General features: G+C 39.0%; 1 protein-coding gene across 2 annotated transcripts; it reads right to left on the minus strand.

The window, feature by feature from the left end:
- Nucleotides 1-29: 29 nt before the first annotated feature.
- On the minus strand, nt 30-24,078 carry UFSP2 (UFM1 specific peptidase 2). Of its 2 annotated transcripts, XM_045453776.1 has the most exons (12): nt 23,910-24,078; nt 20,900-20,978; nt 18,533-18,716; nt 18,385-18,451; nt 15,833-15,990; nt 15,258-15,450; nt 13,487-13,633; nt 10,352-10,516; nt 10,014-10,138; nt 8,057-8,133; nt 7,203-7,327; nt 30-186 (listed from the first exon to the last, which is right to left on the minus strand). In XM_045453776.1, exons 1-12 carry the CDS (start codon nt 23,910-23,912, stop codon nt 100-102), a joined length of 1,410 nt encoding a protein of 469 aa, XP_045309732.1. In that variant the 5' UTR covers nt 23,913-24,078; the 3' UTR covers nt 30-99. The 2 variants fall into 2 exon arrangements, with proteins under 2 accessions (XP_045309732.1, XP_045309740.1); XM_045453784.1 differs by lacking the exons at nt 18,533-18,716; nt 20,900-20,978; nt 23,910-24,078 and adding an exon at nt 18,133-18,280 and having other exon boundaries at nt 18,385-18,399.
- Between the last annotated feature and the right edge of the window lie 5 nt (nt 24,079-24,083).

Raw genomic sequence — 24,083 nt, forward strand, 5'->3', positions numbered from 1 at the left:
AACTGTAGTTGAATCCATCAACCTACACCCAGGATTTAAAGTTTGTCTTTATTAACAAATTTATAACACAACTTTACTACAGTCTGAGTTCAAGATATTTTAGAAAACATTTGGTCGCTGAGGAAGACATAAATTATAGTAAGCATCCTTGTTCCAAAAGTCTGGGCCCTTCCATCCACACCAGCCCTAGATTTGGGAGAAGCGAAAGGAAAATCTTTTACAAAATTATAGGACTACATGATCAAAACTGTAACATTTTAAAAACCTGTTCTGTCCGCTGGATCCTGTAATAAGACTACCTGTGTAAGTCAGAGATCTGAACTCCTGGGAAGCATGGACATTAACAGACTTGGGTCCATTTCAGGTAGAGTTTAACAAAATTTTAACTCTATGGTACTTAATCCTAGAAATTATTTTTAAAAATTCCTTATGGTAACTGTTACTCCAAATACCACATTTTTCTTGATTTTACGATGTACAATTCTGGCAGTCGATGGCAGGTGGTAGTTGAACTGGCAGTCTGTTTTTCTTAGTTCTCCACTAAAGACTGTCTAGGGACCATGCCGTGCATCTTAGCTATGAGGAAATGTGTGTGGCAGGGAGAAATCTGTGCTGGCTTCTTGAGATGCCCTTCACTGTCTTTGGGCCATAATCATGCCACTCTCCATTCTTCATATCACTATTAATCCTTTCTCCCAGCAGAGAAAATTACGTTCAAACAAAATCTCATTGTAAATACAAAAGCGTATCAAATTTCTTTCAGGGCCATTGGTTTCTTTTTTTAAACTTTTTAAATGTTTATTTATTTTTTTAGAGAGAGACAGAGCACAAGCTAGGGAGGGCCAGAGAGAGAGAGGGAGACACAGACTCTGAAACAGGGTCCAGGCTCTGAGCTGTCAGCACAGAGCCTGAAACGGGGCTCAAACTCACAAACCGTGAGATCATGACCTGAGCCGAAGTCGAACACTTAACTGCCTGAGCCATCCACGTGCCCCTGGTTTATTTTCTTAAAGACTCAGCTAATGACTAGTCTGAGTTATATCATTCTGAAATGAAATGCTTTGCTTGCAAAATACTTTTGAGGAGGCCAGCTAGGACTCTTAAAATAAATACCAGTGGGTGAGTGACAGTAACCCTAAGTAACTAGGAAGCTGCTGGGCATTCAGTCAGGGACCTAGAGTTCAAGTGCATGCTTTCTACAGAAGATAGTGTGTTAGCTCTATTTTTTTAGTGTGGAGGTTGGAGGGTTCAGTAGACATGTTCTTTTAATCTGATTTCAAATGCAAGTAAAAAAACAAACAAAAAATCCTCCATCAGTCTTGTTCCCCTGCCCCCAGGTAACTGCTAATTTATCTTTGAGATCTGTTTGTTTTTATATGTAAATAAGCTTTTTATTATCTCTTTTAGCAAACTTTTTTCTCATAAATTTAATGTTCTAAAATCTGTTTTCTTGATGAACAGAAACAAAGGCTTATATGATCTGTTTTAATCTTTGAGGACTTTTTCAGGTAACCAGACTCAAATATTTAAAAAAAGAAGTGGGTAGAGAGGGTGCCCAAACCAGCAACTGATGGTAGTAGATAGGGGAGCCTGCTCTTTCCTTTTGAGGCGAGTGGTCTGGGAACTTCAAACAGGGAAGTTCCACAAAGGGGTAAAGAGAGGTCAGGCGGAGACAGAACTCTCCCTGTAGCTCCCACTACAGACTGAAAGTTGGTGTCCTTCCAAAATTCATGTGAAACCTAATCCCTAAGGTGATGGTAGCTAGAAGGGGGCCTTTGGGAGGGGACTAGGTTATGAGGGTGGAGCCCTCATGGATGGCATTAGTGCCCTCATTAACGAGGCTGCTGAAACGTCCCTCATCCATTCTGCCACGTGGAAGACCCTGAAAAAGACTGCTCCCTGTGAACTAGTAAGCGGGGCTCACCAGACCAGACACGCCGGTGCCTTGGATTTCTCTGCCTCCAGGATTGTAAGGCCACCTAGGCTATGGTGTTCTGTCATAGCAGCCTGAACAGACTATAAAACAGTGCTCTAGATTGTTAAGTGAGAGTCAATAGTTCCACCGAGGGCCAGGCCTTGGCTTCACGGCTCCTTCTGTGTGCCAATACGGCAAGGGGTTTTTTATAGAATCTATGGAAATATAACTTGAAAAGGACAGTACAGTCCTTAGAGACAGTAATCAGGAACAATGCCTTACTGGATCTATCCAGATGCTTCAGAAAACCCTATCTGGACAACTCCATCTAGTGCAAAGTTCCTCCTGCCAGCCAGAAAGAAGTAATTTTATCTGTATCACACCTCTAATTAAAATAAGGTTTCTCATTGCCTAGAAGATAAAATCTAAATGCTTGGTTTCTCGCAGGGCTCACAATAACTATCCCGCCAGCCACACCCCTTCACCAGCTCTACTCAGGTTCAAACTACTGTAGTTCGGGGAACATGCCCTGCTTTCCTTTCACTGTGTCTAAGGGAGCCCTCTACAGGATCTACAACTCTACAGGAGTTCCAGCTCCCTGTTAGGTAACCATATTCTTCCTGGGGAATCCTTTTTGGATCTCCTTTGTCCTTGTAGCTAGACTAAGAGCTTTTTAAAGACCTTCTTTAATACCCCTATTGCTTTGGACAGTGGATGGCACATATTAGGTAGGTACTTCATGCTGAATGAGTAAACAGTTTGCTAAAGAAAGAGTAAATACTGCTTCCATTTGCATGTACCGGCCAAAAACATTCCATACATAGATTTAAAAGTCCAAATGTCTTGAAAGAGAAAAGCAGAATGCACTTATATCCTGTCAGTATTTAGATAGTCTTAGCATTAGCAAAAGACTTTACTAGTCTGAAATATAAAACAGTTCAGCCACACACAGTGAAGCTCTTTACATACTAAAACCCCTTATCCTCAGGGCTTTAGTAACCTCATGCAGTTATGTTCTTTTCAACTTCTGAAAGTGTATCCCCAATCAATTTCAATGTTAAACTACCCAATTCTCCAGGAATTCTGCTTTAAAAAAATGACCTGGACAGAGTTAAGAAGGTAGAGTATTATGGGGACCCTGACCTTGTCTTATCCCTGAAATGCAGCTAGATCAGCATCAAACCATTTTGAAAACCTAGGAAATTGATGTGAGGATTAATGCAACAATCTGCATAATTTGAACCAGATAACTTGGCAGGTAGATGGTGCGGAGAGATGTGGGGAAGAGAAAAGCAGCGGAGCCATGGAGGGTAAGGAGCTGTTTTCATGGAGAGAGGACAGAGAGAAAGGGGGAGAGTGCAGTGTATTGGGACTGCGCAAGAAAAACACTTACCCTGAAAGTAGCTAGAAAGAGAAAGAGTGAAAACACTTGCAGGGGAAGGGACAAGAAATCAGTTTCCCAAAACCATTGAGAGAGAGAAAGGAGTGGGTTTCAATTCCACCAGGATTCTATAAACAGCGGAGCGCACAGTCTGAAGTTTCAGAGTTCATGCCTGGCAGGCAGACAACTTAGACACAGACAGAGTAAAGGCAGGAGGCTGAAACAAAGGAGGGGTGCTTGATCACGTGTGTGAGGGCACAAAATCCCCACACCAGAGACTAGAGAGCTGGGTGAAACCATTTTCACCTCAAGCGCACATGTGTGCACACAGGGATAGACCCCAGTGAGCTAATCAGCGCCACCAAGTTGACAACGGAGCCATTGCCAGAAGTCCTGCCCACCTGCACCCTTGAGGCATATCCTGGAGAAGACCAGGACAAATCCCTTCCACCTGCTTAAGGACTATAGTGTGATGCAAAGTTTCAGTTTCAGGGGAAACTGGATGTAACTTCATTCAGGCTGCATTCTGCTTGCTTGTTTGTTTGTTTTTGCTTCTGTTGTTTTCTTTTTCTTTCTTGGATACAGAAAGAGATCAAATTTTTTAATTTTTAATTTTATTTATTTTCCTTATTTTATTCTATTATTTAAAAATTTGCCAGTGGGGGGGGGGGCGCCTGAGTGGCTCAGTCAGTTAAGCATCCGACTTCGGCTCAGGTCAAGATCGAGAGGGAGGAATGTACACCAAAATAAAAAAAAGGAAGAAATCATGGCCACGGATTTAATCAACACAGATACAGTAAGATGTCTGAACTAAAATTTAAAACCACAATTATAAGAATACTAGCTGGTGTTGAAAAAAGTATGGAAGACAATAGAGAATCCCTTTCTGCAGAGGTAAAAGAACTAAAACCTAGTCAGGCAGAAATTAAAAATTCTATAACTGAGATGCAATCTTGAATGGATGCCATGACGGCAAGGATGGACCAATCAAAGCAGCAAATCAGTGATACAGAAGATAAAATGTCGACACTACCCACTGCAGTCTATACATTCAATGGAACCCCTATCAAAATAACGCCAATATTCTTCCCAGAGCTAGAACAGACAATTCTAAAAATTTGTATGGAACCAGAAACGACCCTGAATAGCCAAAGTAATGTTGAAAAAGAAAACCAAAGCTGTAGGCATCACGATTCCAGACTTCAAGCTGTATTACAAAGCTGTAATCATCAAGACAATATGGTACTGGCACAAAAACAGACACATAGATCAAGGGAACAGAATACAGAACCCAGAAATGGACCCACAAATGTAAGGCCAACTAATCTCTAACAAAGCAGGAAAGAATATCCAATGAAAAAAAGGCAGTCTCTTCAAATGGTGTTGGGAAAACTGGACAGCGACATGCAGAAGCATGAACCTGGACCAAACTCAAAATGGATGAAAGACCTAAATGTAACACACGAAACCTTTAAAATCCTATAGGAGAAAACAAGCAACAACCTCTCTGACCTTGGCCGCAGTAACTTCTTATTAGACATGTCTCCAGAGGCAAAGGAAACAAAAGCAAAAATGAACTATTGGGACATCATCAAGATAAAAACCTGGACAGTGAAGGAAAAAGTCAACAACACTAAAAGGCAACCGACAGAATGGGAGAAGATATTTGCAAATGACAAATCAGATAAAGGGTTAGTATCCAAAATCTATAAAGAATTTACTAACACCCAAAAACCAAATAATCCAGTGAAAAAATGAGCAAAAGAACAGACATATTTCCAAAGAAGACATCCAGATGACTAACAGACATGAAAATGATGCTCAACATCACTCATCATCAGGGAAATACAAATCAAAACCACAATGAGATTACCACCTGATGCCTGTCAGAATGGCTAACATTAACAACTCAGGCAACAACAGATGTTGGCGAGGATGTGGAGAAAGAGGATCTCTTTTGCATCGTTTTTGGTAATGCAAGCTGGTGCACCCACTCTGGAAAACAGTATGGAGGTTCCTCAAAAAAACTAAAAATAGAACTACCCTACGACCCAGCAATTGCACTACTGGGCATTTATCCAAGGGATACAGGTATGCTGTTTCAAAGGGGCATGTGCACCCCAATGTTTATAGCAGCACTATCAACAATAGTCAAAGTATGGAAAGAGCCCAAATGTCCATCAGCTGATGAATGGCTAAAGAAGATGAGGTATATATACACAATGGAATATTACCTGGCAATCAAAAAGAATGGAATCTTGCCATTTGCAACAACATGGATGGAACTAGAGTGTATTATCCTAAGCTAAATAAATCAGAGAAAGACAAATATCACCTGATTTCACTCCTATGTGGAATTTAAGAAACACAACAGATGAACACAGGGGAAACGAAGGAAAAATAAGATAAAAACAGAGAGGGAAGCAAACCATGAGATACTTTTTTTTTTTTTTTTTAAATAGAATTTACTGTAAAGGTAGCTAACCTAGTATATACAGTGTGCTCTTGGCTTCGGGAGTAGATTTCCATGATTCATTGCTTACATACAACAACAAGTGCTCATCCCAACAAGTGCCCTCCTCAATGCCCATCATCCATTTTCCCCTCCTCCCATCAACCCTCAGTTTGTTCTCTGTATTTAACAACCATAAGAGACTCTTAAATACAGAGAACAAACTGAGGGTTGCTGGAGGGGTGTTGTGTGGGGGATGGGCTAAATGGGCAAGGGGCATTAGGACACGTGTGATGATACGTAAGTGATGAATCACCAAATTCTATTCCTGAAATCATTATTACACTTATGTTAACTAACTTGGATTAAATAAAATAAAAAAAATAATATATAAAAAAGTAAAATATAAAATTCTAGAGTTTATTTTTAGTATTATTCTTTTTTTTAAAGTGTATTTATTTATTTTGAGAAGGCGAGCAAACGGGGCAGGCAGGAAGAAAGGGAGAGAGAATCCCAAGCAGGCTATCACTGTCACTGTGGAGCCCGACGAGGTGCTCGATCTCATGAACTGTGAGATCATGACCTGAGATGATATTGGACGCTTAAGCGACCAACGCTCCCCTAGAGTTTTTAAATATAGAACTTAAGATATTATTTATAACTCCTAATTAAAGCTTTTTACGTAAGAAACTGATCTAATTAAATTATAAATTCACAGTTCAGAGAAACCTTTTCATTCATGTTGATGTTGACTTAGTGACAACATGATAAAAATAAAAGGCAATAACAGTATGATATATTCATTGGCTTATGGCTGGAAAGGTTGTATGCATTTTTTGTAATTTTAATATATTTGGCAAAGAAGATAGTAGTTAAAATTCAAGTTAATTATGTCTTATACTTGCCTTCTAAAGTTTTAGTATGAGTTTTCATATGTGTACATTTGTTGCCTATAAATTAAATTTATCCCTCCTTTAACTGATATTGTAAGTATCAATGACTACTCTGGAATTTTGTCTCAAATTCAAATCTTTTATAGAATGAGATTAAGTTATATGTAAATAAATTAAAAGTAGTCAAGCCTCCATACCGTTTAGTTTATTTTTGGTTACTAATACAATTATAAAGGTTATTTAATCTACCCTCCTATTTCAATACATTTGTTTATGCAAAGTTGTAACATCTCCAAAGGAATATAATGATGAGCTGTGTGTTCCATTATTAAGTTAATAATTAAGAAAGTGTTTATAAATCTAAAGTTTTTTCTTTGCAATTCACTTTAGTTTCCTCTTGTTCTCCCTACCTAGAAAGATACTCCTTATAGCCCCAGAATACCTCCTTATAGTGTGGATCACTGCCCTCGGTTTAGAGTCCTTCTGTTAACAGCCAGTTTGCTATCTTTTGGTTCCAGGTTCTTTGCCTTGTATCTTCATTTCTGTTAAACAGATACTTACCTTTTCCAAAATAACTTGCAGATCTTCAGCGCCTGTATAATGTGGATCTAAAATTAGAAATTTTATCTGCCCGGTTATTTCATTCCACGCCACTCCTAGTATTGTGTGGGCCAAAACTCCTCCCCCTATAACAGAGGAAATGTGAACTGTGAGAGGGCATGTACGAACCTCAACTTGCTACTCAATTGCAATTTCACAGCACTATCCTTGCCTATTAATTGATCTAATATCGCATTAGAATGGACTAGCCTATATTATAAAAGACCACAGATGATGTCAAATACACTGAGGAGATAAAATTATATCTTTAAAGACAAAAAAGATACAATCATATTTATAACCATATAAGGTTTCTATTCCACTGCCATATCCATGGCATTACTGATACTGGATTTACAAAGGGCTATGCAGGGGCTAAACTCCTCCCAAGAGAACAAGTCTTGTTCCTCATAGAATCATCGATCTTTAGATCGACTAATCTGATCCTTTTGACAAATACAGCCCAGTGAGGTGAAGCAAGCTGTACAGTGTCACACAGCCAGCCAAGTTAGTGACAGCACCATGACTTACAAGGCTCAACTGAGTGACAATGGCCTCTTTTCTATACTGCTCTCAACTCTTTAAATATTTCAACACAGTTATCATTTCTCTTCTTAACCTTTATCTTTTGTTTTAGCTTTCTTCCCACCTTGGAAATTGAAAAATAAATACCCAGAGGTCAATATATATGGTATAAAAGCTAATTTTGAAAGGTTTAAAAATGACTGATTTTATGTGACATTATTTACATTAACAATACATTTTACATGTTCTCCACTCTATCAAAGGAGCCCAAGATGTCCAGAACACCTTACCGATCATTACTGGAGTTCCTTCACTCTGGAAATGATTAGCCAGCTCCCGTCCTTGAGAGGCCATTTCAGAACCTTGGCTAGAAAGAAACCATTCTCTATCAGATGAACAATTTCTCACACTAAAGTCATTAAGGAGTTAGGGAGCCAATGTTTTCTACCTTTTTATTTTCTTTTTTTGGTTACTGAAAAAAATACGATATAAATTTAAATACAATTAAGTGGTCAGGAACTGACCTGAGAGCAATTTAAAGCACCATAACCTCTTAAAATATTTAAGGCCACTAAACATGCTAGGAAAGAAGTAAGGAGACCCTGTTCCTTTGCTTCTGCAACTGCATAAAGAAGGGTCTGGATTTTTAACTGGGGACTAAAAGTGGTCACATTGATGCCCAGTGGGCTCTTCTGGATGGATTTAATTTTGGAAAAATGAGTTTTAAGTCCTGGGTTCCTGTCTTCTTGCCATCAGACTCAGTCTGTATTTCCTTATCTTTAAATCGGGACCAATCACCCTGCCCTGTCTACACGACAGGAGCTTTGGGACTAAAACAGACAATATCTGTGAGGCCAATATGAAAACTGCAAGATGTTTTCAAGTACGACATACTATTTTTAGGGATATTTCAATGTCCTATACAATTAGTATTTTTGAGAAGAGAGAAAGATGGTCAGATGAAGGGAGGTTATTTTTTAGATTGGTCGGGCCAAGTGGTGCTAATCCTTATCTTCTTAGTAAGGCATGTGTAAAGTTTTAAGGGGCCAAAATGCTCACTTTTTAAGCACCATATGCTTCAATACTTAATCTTTCATTTATTTGTTAGCATTGGTTTCCAGAGCCAATCCAAACTGCAAGTGTGAAATCAGATGAACTTGGACAAAAGCACATGCACAAAAAAGGATGGTGTTACTGTATCTACTGAGGTTGTTGTAATAGAAAATGTATTTAAAACACAAGCTCATAGGGGCGCCTGGGTGGCTCGGTCGGTTGAGTGTCCAACTCTTGGTTTCACGTCAGGTCATGATCTCACGGTTTCTTGAGTTCAAGCCCTGAATCAGGCTCTGTGCTGACTGCGTGGAGCCTGCTTGGGATTCTCCCTCTCTCTCTGCCCCTCCCCTGGCTTATGCTCTCTCAGTCTCTATCAAAATAAATAAACGTAAGAAAAAACATAAGCTCATAAACAAGGAGTAAGGTACTTACGGTCATAGAAATTAATCTTATTTAACTAATATTTGCTCATATTTTAATGCTAGAATTATGGTTAAGATGTATTGGAAAAAAATGAATATATTATTTGGACACATTATTAGTTCACTGACATCTTAGAAAAAGAGCAGGACTTACACAAAAAGGGCAGTCATAGATCAACATTTGATTTTCTCCTTTGAAGACTTTTTAAAGACTTGAGGATAAAAAAATTTGATTTTCTGTAGCTCCAGTCAAAGTCGACATATTCCCAAGTTTTCCTCTTCTAGGCTAAAATTAAGTCTAGACTATACAAGTATATATCACGAAGTTTACTCATTGACTCAAAGTCTTCTGAAAAATAACCAAAAAAAGCTCAGGGTTTAAAAAAATGGGATTAGGGGTGCCTGGGTGGCTCAGTCAGTTAAGCATCTGACTTTGGCTCAGGTCATGATCTCACAGCTTGTGGGTTTGAGCCCCCTGTCGGGCTCTGTGCTGACAGCTCAGAGCCTGGAGCCTGCTTCAGATTCTGTGTCTCCCTCTCTCTCTGCCCCTCCCCTGCTCGTGCTCTGTCTGTCTCTCTCTCTCTCAAAAAATAAACATTAAAAAACAATTATAAATAAATAAATAAATGGGATTAATAAAGCAATGAAGCAACAGGGAGGGGAGAAAGAATGTGGAGGAAGAGAAAGTAGAAAAAGATCTAGTTTTCTTATTATTTTAATAAAATGACAATCTTGGTTTGAAATGACTTCACTAATTTCTTAGCATCCTCACCTGACGAACAGTATTTTTGATGTTATTCCAATCAGTTGGTTCAGTACCAGCTGCACCTCGATAGATCCAATCCATTGCCGTGTTCCGACAAATGTTGCTGGTTTGTCCCCGGCATCAACTAGAGCCTTTATGTATTTAAAAATACAAAAAAATCCATACACAAGACAGCCATTAAAAACTCTATTTAGGACCTTTTTTTCCGATTACAGGTATATATTTTTTTCCTTCAAAACAGAAATAAGTCTGTGTGTACCGTGAGGTAATAATAATTGTTAGTAGTACATTAAGGGGTCATGAAATGTACAATTGATTATAATTTTAAATGGCATGTTCTGTACCTGCTGAATTTCTCTGTGCGTTGGAATGGGTCTCTCTGTGTAGCCCTGGTGTCTGAACCAAGAGCAGATGGTCTGCAGAGATCGGTAAGCGCAGCCCCAGCCACTGTCATCCGTCCGATCCTGCATGTAGTGATGATAACTGTATATGCCCTGGACCACATGAATCTATGTAAAAAGAAGAAATAGAATAACATATTAAACTTAAGGTAGATGCATATATTCTATAATACACCCAAGCCAAATTTACTGTTCTCAGAGCTAGACTGTTACTGTAATTCCTTACAAAAATGCCTTGAGAACTATAGTTGAACGTTATATCCTCTTGGCTTTTTATTAAATGTCTAAAGTCCTTACCATAGGCTGTCAGGCCTGTTAAGTCCCGCCCTCTGGCAGTTTCATCTTGGCTTTCCTCTGTTGCATGCTCTGTTTTAGGTTCAGATATGCCAGGGGCAATCTGATCTCAGAACCTTATGGTTCTCCCTGCCTGCAACACTCTTTTCCCAAAGTTTTGCAGCTCTGCACCCTTATTTCACTCAGGTCTCTGCTCAAATGTCAGAGGCCTTTGTGATCATCCAACCTAAACATGGCATGCTTACTCCCTCACCACCCACCTCTTGCCCTGGCTGTTACTCTCTCTTCTGCTTTTTTTTTTTTTTTTCCCAAAGCACTACTTGACCTATTACTTATTACTTTTTAAATCTCTAACTACACTAATATGTGAGTTCAATAAGGGCAAGTACTGTGTCTTCTTTATTTCTGGGCCTAAGCTTCTCCAGCGGGCCTGGCTAATGGTTAATAGCCAGTAAATAATTGTTGAATAAATGATGAAGGAAGGAATGAACAAACAAAGGGTCCACATAATGGGACATGTGAAGAATGTTTCTCCAATTTTGTAAACCTGCCATTGATTAAAACCCAGGTATGCTATTTAAATAGGGGAACCTGGGTGGCTCAGTCAGTTAAGCGGCCGACTTCAGCTCAGGTCACGATCTCAGGGTCTGTGAGTTAGGGCCCCACGTCAGGCTCTGTGCTGACAGCTCAGAGTTTGGAGCCTGCTTGAGATTCTGTGTGTGTCTCTCTCTCTGCCCCTCCACCACTCATGATCTTTCTCTCTCTCTCAAAAAATAAAATAAACATTAAAAACATTAAAAACAAATCCTTAAATAAAGGCCAAGATCATATAACTTCTTTCTTGTTATATAAAGCAATATTAAGCGCCTGGGTGGCTCAGTCGGTTGAGCTTCCAACTTCAGCTCAGGTCATGATCTCATGATTAGTGAGTTCCAGCCCCGACTTAGGCTCCGTGCTGACAGCTTAGAGCCTGGAGCCTGCTTGGATTCTGTGTCTCCTTCTCTCTGTACCCCTTCCCCGCTCATGCTGTGTCTCTCTCTCAAAAAATAAAACAAACATTAAAAAACGTTTTTAAAAAAGAATACATGTTCCCCACCTCCCACCACAAACTGGTACTATTATTTTTTGGCTTAAATTAGCTAGGAAGAGGCATGGACAAATACAGAATCCTCACCCAACAATTAGACAATATATTTTCTTCTCAAGCACACACAGAAAATTTATAACTAGAACACTGCAGTAGGCTGAAAAATGGTCCCCAAATGATATCTATCTCCTAATCTCTGGAACCTGTGAATGCTACCTTATATGGTCAAAATAGAAAACAAGAACAAAAAGAAAAAAGAAAAAAAGTTTGAGGGAGGCCTTTGCAGATATGATTAAATCAAGGGTCTTAACATATGGGCAAATTTGCCTGGACTATCAAGATAGGCCCTGAATGTAACCACCAGTGTCCTTGCGAGGGAGTGGAGAAGGAACTCTAACACAGAGGAGGAGAAGAGAAGGCAGCATGACCACAGAGGCTGACAGGAGCGATGCAGCCACCAGAAGCTGGAAGAGGCAGGGATGGATTCTCCCCTAAAGCATCTGGAAGCGGCCTGACCTTGCTGACACCTGGATTTCAGCCTACTGATGTGGTCCCCGAAGTCCTCTACGTAGACATTGTAGCATATGTTCATTTTTTTAAATTTTTTATTTTTTTAACATTTATTTATTTTTGAGACAGAGAGAGACAGAGCATGAATGGGGGAGGGGCAGAGAGAGAGGGAGACACAGAATCGGAAGCAGGCTCCAGGCTCTGAGCCATCAGCCCAGAGCCCGACGCGGGGCTCGAACTCACGGACCACGAGATCGTGACCTGAGCTGAAGTCAGACGCTCAACCGACTGAGCCACCCAGGTGCCCCGTATATGTTCATTTTTAATAAGATTTCCTTACAAAGCACACAGAGACTCAGCAGATACTGAATAAAAGCCATGACATGATGGACAATTAAGTTTCCTCTCTCGGCGGCCTGAGTTTAAGGGAATGGACCTTAAATGATGTGGGCGGTGAGCAGCTCTGAGGACGGCAGGAAAAAATTACACACAGGCTTCAGCGATGAAGAAATGGAGGCTGAGAAAAGCAGGCCAGTTAGGATCAAAGCAAACCCACAGAAAGCAGCAGAAATGCCACCAAGGAGCAGCAGGGGCCTGAGACAGGTGGCTGCCGGTCACAGGGCCGCTAAGTTCTAGGAGGCCGGCCGAGCAAGCATTCCTGTTCTCGGATGGCCCTGAGCCCCTGCTTGCTGGCCCTACTCAAACCCCGCAAAGAACCCTCCCCACACTCCACCAGTCCACTCTTACCTGAGCTGCTGTGCGTGAGGACCCACCACCTGCAACCAGGGCCACACCGCACAGGAAACGTGTTGCAGGCCCTAACCAGACTCCTGCCACGGCATGCCCTGGGTAGAATACTTAGCCTACTTAGTGTGATTTCTCAGGTTCAGAATGAAAATAAATGGAACAGATGGGGGCAAGGCTTTTAAATAAGTTGGGGAATGGAATTTTAGTAGGAAAAATGTGGTACATAATATCTATACCTGACCTTTTTAGACTACTGTGAATTACTACTATCTTAAGCAATGATTATTAAAAGAAATGGGTGGTAAATTTTGTTTTAGAGACGATAGACATTATGAATAAATCCTTATAATTTCCACTGGATACAAAGAGCCAAGAAAAACCAAAAAACCCACCACTGACACTGATGATCAGTTGACTCTATAAATAATTATTAAACTCACCATACCAGTCTCTATGTTAGGAGGATTGAGATAAATGTGTGGATTTCTAATGTAACCATCTTTGTATGGTTCATCTGGAAAGTGATAAGCATTAGACCTTCTGAAATAAGGTCTGTCATGAGGCAGATTGAAGAGGTCATGTAACTCCTAAATGAAATCAGAATCAGTAGAAGAGAAAAAAGTTAAATAACTTAGATTCCTTATCAGTAAACAAACTCAAGCTAAAGATATAAAACAAAACTAATTATATATTGGCTATAAAAGTTATCAAACACACATAATTCACTAAACTAATATAATATGATAACATATAGAATAATAATATTGTAACAAACTAAAACCAAATGAGAGTTATTTATGTTTTTCTATGGATATGGGTAAAAATGGGAAGGGAACGCAGAAAAAATGAACATGCAGTTGACCCTTGAACAATGCAGGGATTAGAGACACTGACCCCTCAAAAACTGAATAGCCACTGTTGACTGGAAGCCTTATAAACACATTAATGATTAATACATATTTTGTATGTTATATGTATTATATACTGCATTCCTACAATAAAGTAAGCTACAGAAAAGAAAACATTATTTAGAAAATCGTATGGAAGAGACAATACATTTATAGTGCTGGATTGTATTTACTGAAGATAATCTATGTACGAGAGGATCCCTGCAGTTCAAACCCGTGTTGTTCAAGGGCCAGCTGTAATTTGTCAGAGTGAGAGAAGTAAGATAATTTCAAATTAATTATTTATTATAACACAATCTGTTAAAACACATCCAGGCTAAAGACTGGTTTTGAAACAGCCTTGCAAATGAGTAAATTATAATGAACAATAATATTATGTGACAGTATTTTGAAAAATCATGCTTAGAGTGCTTCACAAATACAAGGGGTAGTGATTAAATTATGAAGTAGAAATTCGGTGGTAGGAAACCAACCAATATGGCATCAAAATTAAAATACACATACGTGTTTAAAATGCAAAATTTTCCCAACTGTATAAAAGTGTGACAGTTACTTTGTAAAGTCCGGCATTTTCCTTTTTTGTATCTCCCACGTATCTTGCAGTTTGAATGGGATGACGTGGTGCCTTTGCAGGTCAATTCCGCCAGCAACACTTACAGAGGGTGCAGAGGGTTACAGTATGACACATCTTCCCAGGGGGATGAGGAAGATGCTCCCACAGTATAATTGGATGGGTGCCAGGCAAGACCAGACATCAAAAATATGCATTCCAAAACCAGTCATTTCATCAATCTCAGTTCTTTTAATGCTGATCATGTTTTCTTCAAAATACCTCTAACGAAACCCAAATAACGGTGGGACATGGGCGATGAAGTATTACTATAAATCCTAATTAGAATTAGCATAAATCCTAACTTTCCTTCTCTGACTGTAATCTTGTCTCTTTCACAAATCTTAAAATAACAGAAGGGAAAAGGAGTTTATTTATAAACACTCATCAGCAGCTCCAGGCATGTAAGTATCTCTTCATTTCTGTACTTTGTTATGGAAAAATTTCACAGAACATATGAACCACACTGAATGTATGAAATCAAAATGTTACATATGGTTTAGCATTTTTTCATTAATACCACTTTTTAAAAAGTTCTATGTGAACAGAAATTACATAACACGTAAAAATAACAGTCTGCTTCCACACTTTCCTCTTAAATCACAAAATAATTTCCATTTATTAGAAATGTTTAAGTAAAAACGAAATGAGTCATGGTCATATTTTCTCTAAGAACAGGTGAATTGGTTTTACCTTTCTATAGGACTGCAGCTGACCATCTGGAATTCCTGACGGATATGAAATTGTTTTAAGATTTTTTTCCCCTGGCAATAAAAAGTGCAGTGGTTCAGGAACCACAATAGATGTTCCTTTCATATATTTCAAAATGCACTTCTCCATATCAGTTAGTTGATTATGAATTGCATCAACTAGAAGTTTACGAACTCTGTGGAGGGAAATATTCAAGGGCATTAACGAAAGTTATAATGGCTATGAAAAATGAGAGTGGAGAGTAAATACATCTCAAATACAGTAAAACACTTGATTGGACCAGGTTTATGAAAGGAACTCTAAATTATGCAAAGTGAAGTAAACTGTGTATTTCCTGAGTATAGGTAAAGGGAAAACCCTATAGGTTTTGCACACTACCCTACATCCTCTAAATAAACATTTACTTACTAGATGACTCAGTTTAATAATAAGCAAGGAATAAATCACAGTAAAAGTTACAACAATCCTGGATATGCCTATATGATATTTAAAAACCGACTCTGATTACTTTGGGGAGGAATGCTCATTCAAATGCAGTAGTAGGACAAAATACTTACTTTCCCCAGGTTTCTTCCGGAGCAACAGATAGAACTACATCAACGGGTAAAATCATACTAACGTAGTGGTGCCCCCCGCTTTCTCTTTCAATGATGGGGGTTACGGCTCCCAAAGAGGTTGACATTTCCAGCATAAGATCTATATTTACTATTTGATGCTATAAAGATAAACAGTAATAGTCAACTTATAGCACATTGAACATTAAATATTAAGGGCAAGTGAAAGGACTTTTTAAGGGCCATATAAAGCTGTATGACAGTAAATTGTTTAAAAGCACAAATCGTAGGGGTGTCTGGATGGATCAGTCAATTAAACATCCAACTCTTGATTCTGGCTCAGGTCAAGATCTTGTCTGCGCTGAGTACAGAACCTGCCTGGGATTCTCTCTCTCCCCCTGTCTCTCTGTCCCTCCCCCATATTCTCCCTCTCTCTCAAAATGAATAAACATTTTAAAAATGAATAAATAAAAGCACAAATCTCATCTTTAAAAAAAAGTCTTTTCTGCTCCAAAATAATCTGAGGGAAGGTGGAGAGTGAGTGGGGATGAAGATGAAATCAGACTGACCATGTGTTGATAAACATTTGTGTGTGTGTATCTGTGTGTGTGTGTGTGTGCGTGCGCGCGCACTGATAAACACTGAAGCTGACACAGCTTCACCAGTATTCATACGGTATTCTCTCTACTTTTGTAGAGATTTAAAGTAAAAAAAAAAAAAAATCAAATGAACAAGATACCAAAGGAACTTTTAAACATACATTACAACTATATACCCCTGGTCTAAAGACACAGAGAACTATAAACAAATATTGAACTCTTATTAGTAGGTTTGATTTTGACAGGGGTATACAATAACAACTCTGAAAACACTTTGTGTTTTGAACAAATCTGGCAAAATATTGAGGATACTGGAAGCTAGGTTTCTCACTGGAAAACATTTATGAGCCGTGTGAGGTAGGAGTAGAATTGGAAATACAAATAGGATTTACATAGATAAAGAAACGGAGAAATGGCTGATTCCCGAGCTGGAACAGGGACAGTACATGATGTGCCTAGAACACCTTGGGGAATGAAGTAGGAAGTACTCAAAAATACAGTGTCAAAAGGACATTGGAGCTAGCTTAAGGAAGCTTCTATTGGCTAAATCTTACAAAATGTGAGCATCCAAATAACTAATGAGAGTAACAGATTGTAACTCACTGCATAAAATAGGAACCTCTGCTTCCATGTTTATAATAAATAAATAAAGAAAAGCAAAGCTCTTCATTATGGTATAATTTCATGTAATAAATGTGGAAGGAAATGATAGAAAAACCACCACTTTGCAACCATCAGGTTAATGTTGGATTCAGGTAAAAATTACCAATTCCAACTGAAGTGGTGAGTAAAACTTTGGTAAGGAATAGGATACATAAATATAGCCTCAGAAGATACACAAAGTAAGCCTCACTTAACTACATATAAGGGAAAAAATAGTGTCCTCACAGAGAAGAAAACCTGCAGACACCGCATTAAGTAAGCGATCAGAGTTTTAACACCAACAATAGCAGGAGAAGACCGTTTAATATGATGTACTGAGGGGGACATGACATTACTTCTGCCGTATTCTTACCAACAGTGTACCACCTGAATCTAATCATGAGGAAGCCTAACACATCCCAACTGAGGAGCATTCTACAAAGTAACTGACCCGTACTACTCAAAATGTCAAGCTCCAACTATTGGTAATTGTCAAATCATTTGATTGACAGCCCAGTTTTTTTGTACATTCCATATTTGTAAATCTAACAGCTCACGAGGACATCTCATTGGTGTCTCATACAACATGACCAAAACTGATCTCATGTCCTCCCCTTCATCCATCTTTACCCAAGCAAGAAACTGGGCATCCCATATCCAATTCGTTTCCAAGCATAGTCCATTGCATCCCCTAGATATCTCTTGTCTCCACTCCCTCCTCTCCATTACCATGGCTGTGGGTTTAGTTCAGCTTCTTCTGAGGTGGCCCCTGCCCACCTCTCTAACCTCATGTCATTTTCCCGTAACAGCCTAGAAAAACACTGCAGTCATGTTAACTTGATACAACTTCCTCCCTTAAAGGAGCTCCACTTTTCATGTCCAGTATCTGCCAAGTTTGTGGCATATGGCAAGTACTCAATAACACGGGTTCAAAAAAGCAACAGAACTAAGAACAATATGAAGAAAAGTAAATTATTTCTTACTATCTCATAGCATAATGTGTCACTATCATGTTTCAGAACAATTCTGTTTTATTTATTTTTATATAATTTGTAAACATACTTGAGTTGTATACTTTTTGTGGGAGCAAAGAAAGCATTGAAGAAAACCTTTAAGATATGTATTAATATGGAACAAAAGCTTCGACATGTAAAGCAGAAATATGACCTCTGGAAAGTCATTTACTCTTTCTGGACCTCAATAATCTGACCTGTGAAAAATAACAGAGTTGGATTAAATAATCTCTAACATCTCACTCCACTCCAAATTCAAGGATTAAACATTTTTAACTGAGAAGACAGGTGATTTGCTTACCATGTCCGATAACTTTTTGTCTTTCTTTCTCATAAATTTTCGTTTTGTATCTTCTTCCTGTTCAAAGCTAAATTTTTAATACACAAAGATGTTTATAATGTGCAGTGATGTTCTGAAAACATTTCTAGCAGTTTTCAAACATACTCACTGAATAAAGCGCATTATGGTCTTACAAGCAGAACCGTCAGCCAACTCTCCTGGGATGGTGTTTATGTCACTGTTGGGCCATATGTACACCGAACTGTGGCAAATTTTGAACACAAGTGCATTTGAAGAAAGCTTGGTTGACAGGTCACTTAGCACATGTTTTAGTGCTTTCTTGATAAATATTTCTAAATTAAAAGAACATAAATAGAAGTTACTAAGACGAATTTTAAGCTTTTCAACATGAATGGTTCTAAACACACAAAAGAAGAGCAGAGTAAAACTGACTCCCAAGAACTATTCCCCAGATTCAATAAAAAAAATCATTTTGCCTTTCTTTTTGAAAAATTGAGATAAAAGTCATTGACCACAAAAATCCATCCTTTCAACGTGTACAACTCACTTGCTTTTAGCATATTGACAAGGTTTTACAACCATCACTATCTGATTCCAGAACACTGTCATCACCCTGTACTTAACCTGTGCTTAACAGAACCCTGTACTTAACAGCACTCATTCCCCATCCCCTCTGCACTTAGCCGTGGCACCGCTAATCCACTGTCTCTATAGATTGGCCTATTCTGGATACTTCCTACAAATGGAATGACACATCATGCGTCCACGTCCACCTCTCACCCAGTATAGTATTTTCAAGGTTCATCTATATTGTAGCATAAATCAGTACTTCATTTCTTTTTATGGCCGAATAAAACTCCCTTGTATAGATACCACACAGTTTGGTCATCCATTCAAAGCGGAAACACATTTGGGTTGTCTCTTTGCTTTCTGGCTCTCATGAATAATGCTACGAATGTTTGTGTGCAAGTTATTGTGTGGATGTTTCCAACTCTCTTAGGAAGTGCTTGCTGTATTCTCTACCTAGGAGTAGAATTGCTGGGTCATAGGGTTAACTCTACATTGAACTTTTCAAGGAGCTGCCAAACTGCTTCCAAAGGAGCTGCACCATTTTATATTCCCGCCAGCAATGTAGGAGGATTTCCTTTTAATTTAATACAATTTTGAAATATGTAAAACATTTTCATGGTTCAAGAAGATATATTTAAAGAAGATAATAGATACTTGTCCTAGCTTTATACTCTTAAATCCTAAACCTATTTGACCTTGTGATTACAATATTTATTTAACTATTACACTGATATCTTGATAAATAAATACCTTGGGGTTGTGGTAGAGAAAAGATTACTTATAACAAGTCAGATTTTAAGACATCTTGATCTGTTTCAGAAAGCTGAATTTAAAGATTTTCAGCTGCACTACAAAAGATAAACTTAATTCCTCGATTATCTTCTGTTTATCCCTGAAGGTCCATGAGGTAATGTAATCTAAAAAAATTGTGAAGGCCTTAAAGTTAAGTACCTCCTTCTTCTATATATTCTCATTAATGATTCTCTTCTTTGCGTGTTTGAAAGACTGATAGAGTAGGAATATAATAAATCAAAAGACAAGCTCAAATACATTAATTACTAGGTAAAAAGCATCTACAGTGTCAGAACATTATGCATTCTTTCCCTTCCTATTTCCATGGAAACGATGGCCAGCTAGTGATCTCCTTCAAGGAACTTAGCACTTTTCATTCCTTATCTTTCTGAACCTCTCTTTGGCTTCTGGCACCACCCATCATACTTTTCATGAGTGATTTTATTTATTATCGTGGTGTGCCTTATCATCCTCCAGAGATATTCTCGATCTCTAGTCCTGACCACTCTCCCTTAAGTTTTGGATTCAAATTACCAAATGCCTGCTGGGAATCTGCACTTGATATACTCTGGCATCTTATAAGAAACACATCTCAAATACAACTCCTCATCTTTCTCCTCTGATATTCTTTACCTCCGTTTGTGGCCTTAGCCCAAATCAGAAACAGGAAGACATCCTAGAATTTGCTTTATACAAACTCTGCTCAGTTTTCCCCCATAGAATTCTTGTACCATTCCCAAACAACATAACCTTGAAGAGAGTGGGCTGTGGAGACTCAGGGTTATGCATAGGTGCAAGTCTGCGATGCACAAATCTGGGTACCTCATTTACATTGTGCTCATTTATATTCATATTTATAGTGACAATTTTTCACTAGTGGGCAGTGAACTTTTTTAAGAAGGGGGACATTTTCCTAATTTGCCTAGAGGAACCTTATGGGCTAGTGGTGGTGCTGGAACACAATCCCTAAGTTTAAATCCAATTTATATAAGTTACTAACCATATGATTTTAGTTTATTCATCCTATCTCTCACTCAGTTTCATCTGCAAAATAAAGAGAATCCTGGTATATTTCATCATCAATTTTATAATAAAAAAAAGAGAAGTTTTTTTTGTTTTGTTTTTTGTTTTTTTGTTTTTTTGTCAGACCTACCATTAGCAGTAGCTAGCTGAAAAGCTAGATCAAGGCCTCCTCTTATTCTGAAGAGTACATCCACAGTCTCTGAAATCACCTAAGACAAAGAGAACCAAAATTCCGTCGTAAAACAAAACAAACTCATCCTCATACAAATGAGACTGTATCTGAGATTGGGCTAAGGCATTAATTAACCTGTATTCTTCAAATTATTTCATGAGTTAATTCTTTGTTTTTTGCAGAAAAACAAAACACCCTAAATTCTAAATCAGGAGTTCTTAATCTTTGTTCCACATTGAAATCATCTGAGGAGCTTAAAATACTTACCTGGGCTGCACCCCAGCGATTGTAATTAAATGATCTGGGACGGTCTAGGCACAGGGATATTTAAAAGCTCCTCTGTGCCAGTGATTCTAAATAAAAAGGTTGAGGACCACTGATTTAAAACAGTATTTCCAAATTATGGTCTTCACAATGGGTTTAAGAATGACATGAAAACATCAATGGTAAAGAACTAGTTTAAGAACCGGACAAGAACGATGAATCTAATATGATGACAGTGGTGGTCAAGACAATGAGAGTAAATTGACACATCATAATGGTGGGGATGTGAACTGTAGAACTCTTCTTCAGAGGGCAATGTGGCCATAAGAATCAAAAGTCTTATACTCAAATTCTCGGCCTAGTGATTTCTGCATTCAGAAATTTAGTCTAAAGAAATTTGCAGAGCACACAAAGGCCCCGGCATAAGGATGTTAAACTAAATGTTAACAGCGGGAGATTGGGTAAATAATTACGAATACTATACAGTCACGAAGAATCTCTATGCTTTAGAAGAATATTTAGTAGCATAGGAAAATCTTGCACCTTATAAAGGGAAAAAGCCCTTGTGAAATGGAACCTATTAGTAGTTCCTAATATGAGTTTGTATGTTGAATTTCGAGGAGTTGATGACATATGACAAATGACAGGTATCATTTTGTGGGGAATGGGGAGAGAAAGAGGAAGGGAATTTCTGAGATGAGGTTTCAAAGCTTTCATCAGATACTCAAAATAGGTCCCAAACAGGCTGAAAAACCACACTACACATTACGAACCCTATTTTAAAATAAATGAATAGATACTAACATTTATTGAGCTCTTAAAATGTAAAAGTCACTATGCTAAGTGGCCGGACATGTATTAACTCTCATCCTCAGAACATCATGAAGTAGGTACCATTACGATTTTTCTCTTTACAATTCCCTCCTCACATGTTTAAAAGGGTGATTGTTTTTCTTTATTCCACAAACTAACCTGTTGAAAGGGTATACCCTTTGCCCCAGTTCTACTTCTGGAAATTTGTGCTAAGGAAATAATCGAAGTTCAGTGAAAATGAGCTTCAATGTTGTCCACTTAACATACTGTTGTTCATCATAGCAAAAAAAATTTTTTTGGAAACCACTTAAATAGTTACCAATAAGAAGTCAGTTAAATAAAGAACAATACTACCATAGAAAATATTAGGCACCCGTTTGAACAAAAAATACTTAATGACAATGCAAGATACCGAAGAAGACAAAATTTAGAAAGACAGGCAAGGGCAAATTTACACTATATGATTTTGCACAAAGTAACTAGTCACTCAGTACTTTTGTACTGTTCTGTAAAATTGGAAAAAACCTATTTCATAGGGTTGTTGTGAAGATTCCACAAAAGATCTTCAGTGAAAGGACTAGAATCTCCCTAGGCTTCTGAACGGAGATCCTCTCTGAAGAAATAATAGTTAAGCTGAGATGTGAAGGGTAAGTAGGTGTGGGTATTAACAATTCCAAAGGAAAGATGGGGGTGTAGAGGGGAGAACCCATTCCAAGCAGCGGCATAGATTGGTGAAGATCTGCTTAAAAAATTTAAAAGACTGCACAGATGGTTAGATCTGATGGTGGCAAGGACAGGGATGGTTGCAGTAGAGTGAATGACAATTGACAGCCATGTAGGAGAATGCATAGGATCTGATTATTGATCAGATGTGCAGGAGTTAAGAGGAAGGTGTCAAGGATGATTTCCAGGTTTCTGGCATGCACAACATGCTGGGTGTCGGTACCATTTACCAAGCTGGGGATCAGTGGAGGAAGAGCAGTTGTGGGATGCTGGGAGGTGGAAATAATGAATCAGTTTTGAACTTGCGGAGTTTGAAATACATATGAATTGGGGAGCCTGGGTGGCTCAGTCGGTTAAGCCACCGACTTCCGCTCAGGTCACGATCTCACAGTCTGTTAGTTCCAGCCCCACCTAGGGCTCTGTGCTGACAGCTCAGGGCCTGGAGCCTGCTTCAGGTTCTGTCTCCCTCTGTCTCTGCCCTTCCCCCCGCTCATGCTCTGTCTCTCTGTCTCTCTCAAAAATAAATAAACATTAAAAACAATTTTTTTAAATGAAATACATATGAATTATCTGAGTGAAGGTACAACTAGTAGATAGATCTGCAGATGTAGAGCTCGGAATACAGTTAAAAATTTTTTTTAATGTTTATTTTTTTATTTTGAGAGATAGATGCGAGCAAGGGAGAGGCAGAGATAAGAGAGAGAGAATCCCAAGCAGTCTCTGCAGTCATCGCAGAGCCCTTGCGATCTGACCTGAGATCATTGACCTGAGCAGAAATCAAGAGTGACACGCTTAACTGACTGAGCCACCCATGCGCCCCTGGAATCCAGTTGTAAAAGCTGGAGATAACAAATTTGGGCAGTCTTTAAAGAAAGTTACTCGTATCTTTCCCGGGTCCAATACTTCTTCAAACCTTCAAAAACGCCTAATATAATCCCTCGTTCTCAAAATGCATACACAAGAAGGAGGCGCGGGCAGCGCAGGTCCTAACGTTGAGCTGGGGTATTCCAGGTAGTGTCGGGCAGTTGTCCCTCGGCTGAGACCACCGAGTTCGCAGCTGCCACCGTCGGCCCTGGCAGGACCAGCTCCTTCCAAAGGCTGTGGAGCCATGGAGGCTACCGAAACCCGAGGGGAAACACAAGCGGCGATGGCGAGCAGAGGTACTCACCATGTCTGCGACGTGGCGAAGACAAGAACTCTGACGTCTGCCCTAGGGCTCAACTCGCAGGCCCGGAACTGGTGTTTCCAGGGACGGGGCCTCGGAAGGCTGACTACAATTCCCAACATGCCTCGCAGTAACGTCATGGGGGCGTGTCCCATTACATCTCCTCGCGGGGGATAA

The sequence above is a fragment of the Leopardus geoffroyi genome, chromosome B1, assembly GCF_018350155.1.
Source record: "Leopardus geoffroyi isolate Oge1 chromosome B1, O.geoffroyi_Oge1_pat1.0, whole genome shotgun sequence".
Classification (NCBI taxonomy): domain Eukaryota; kingdom Metazoa; phylum Chordata; class Mammalia; order Carnivora; family Felidae; genus Leopardus; species Leopardus geoffroyi.

Coding starts and splice junctions, on each gene's coding strand:
- UFSP2 (XM_045453776.1), bottom strand. Junction 18,452..18,532: donor ACCATAATGCGCTTTATTCA/GTGAGTATGTTT, acceptor TTAAAAATTTAG/CTTTGAACAGGAAGAAGATA. Junction 8,134..10,013: donor TCAAAAATACTGTTCGTCAG/GTGAGGATGCTA, acceptor GTTTCTTTCTAG/CCAAGGTTCTGAAATGGCCT.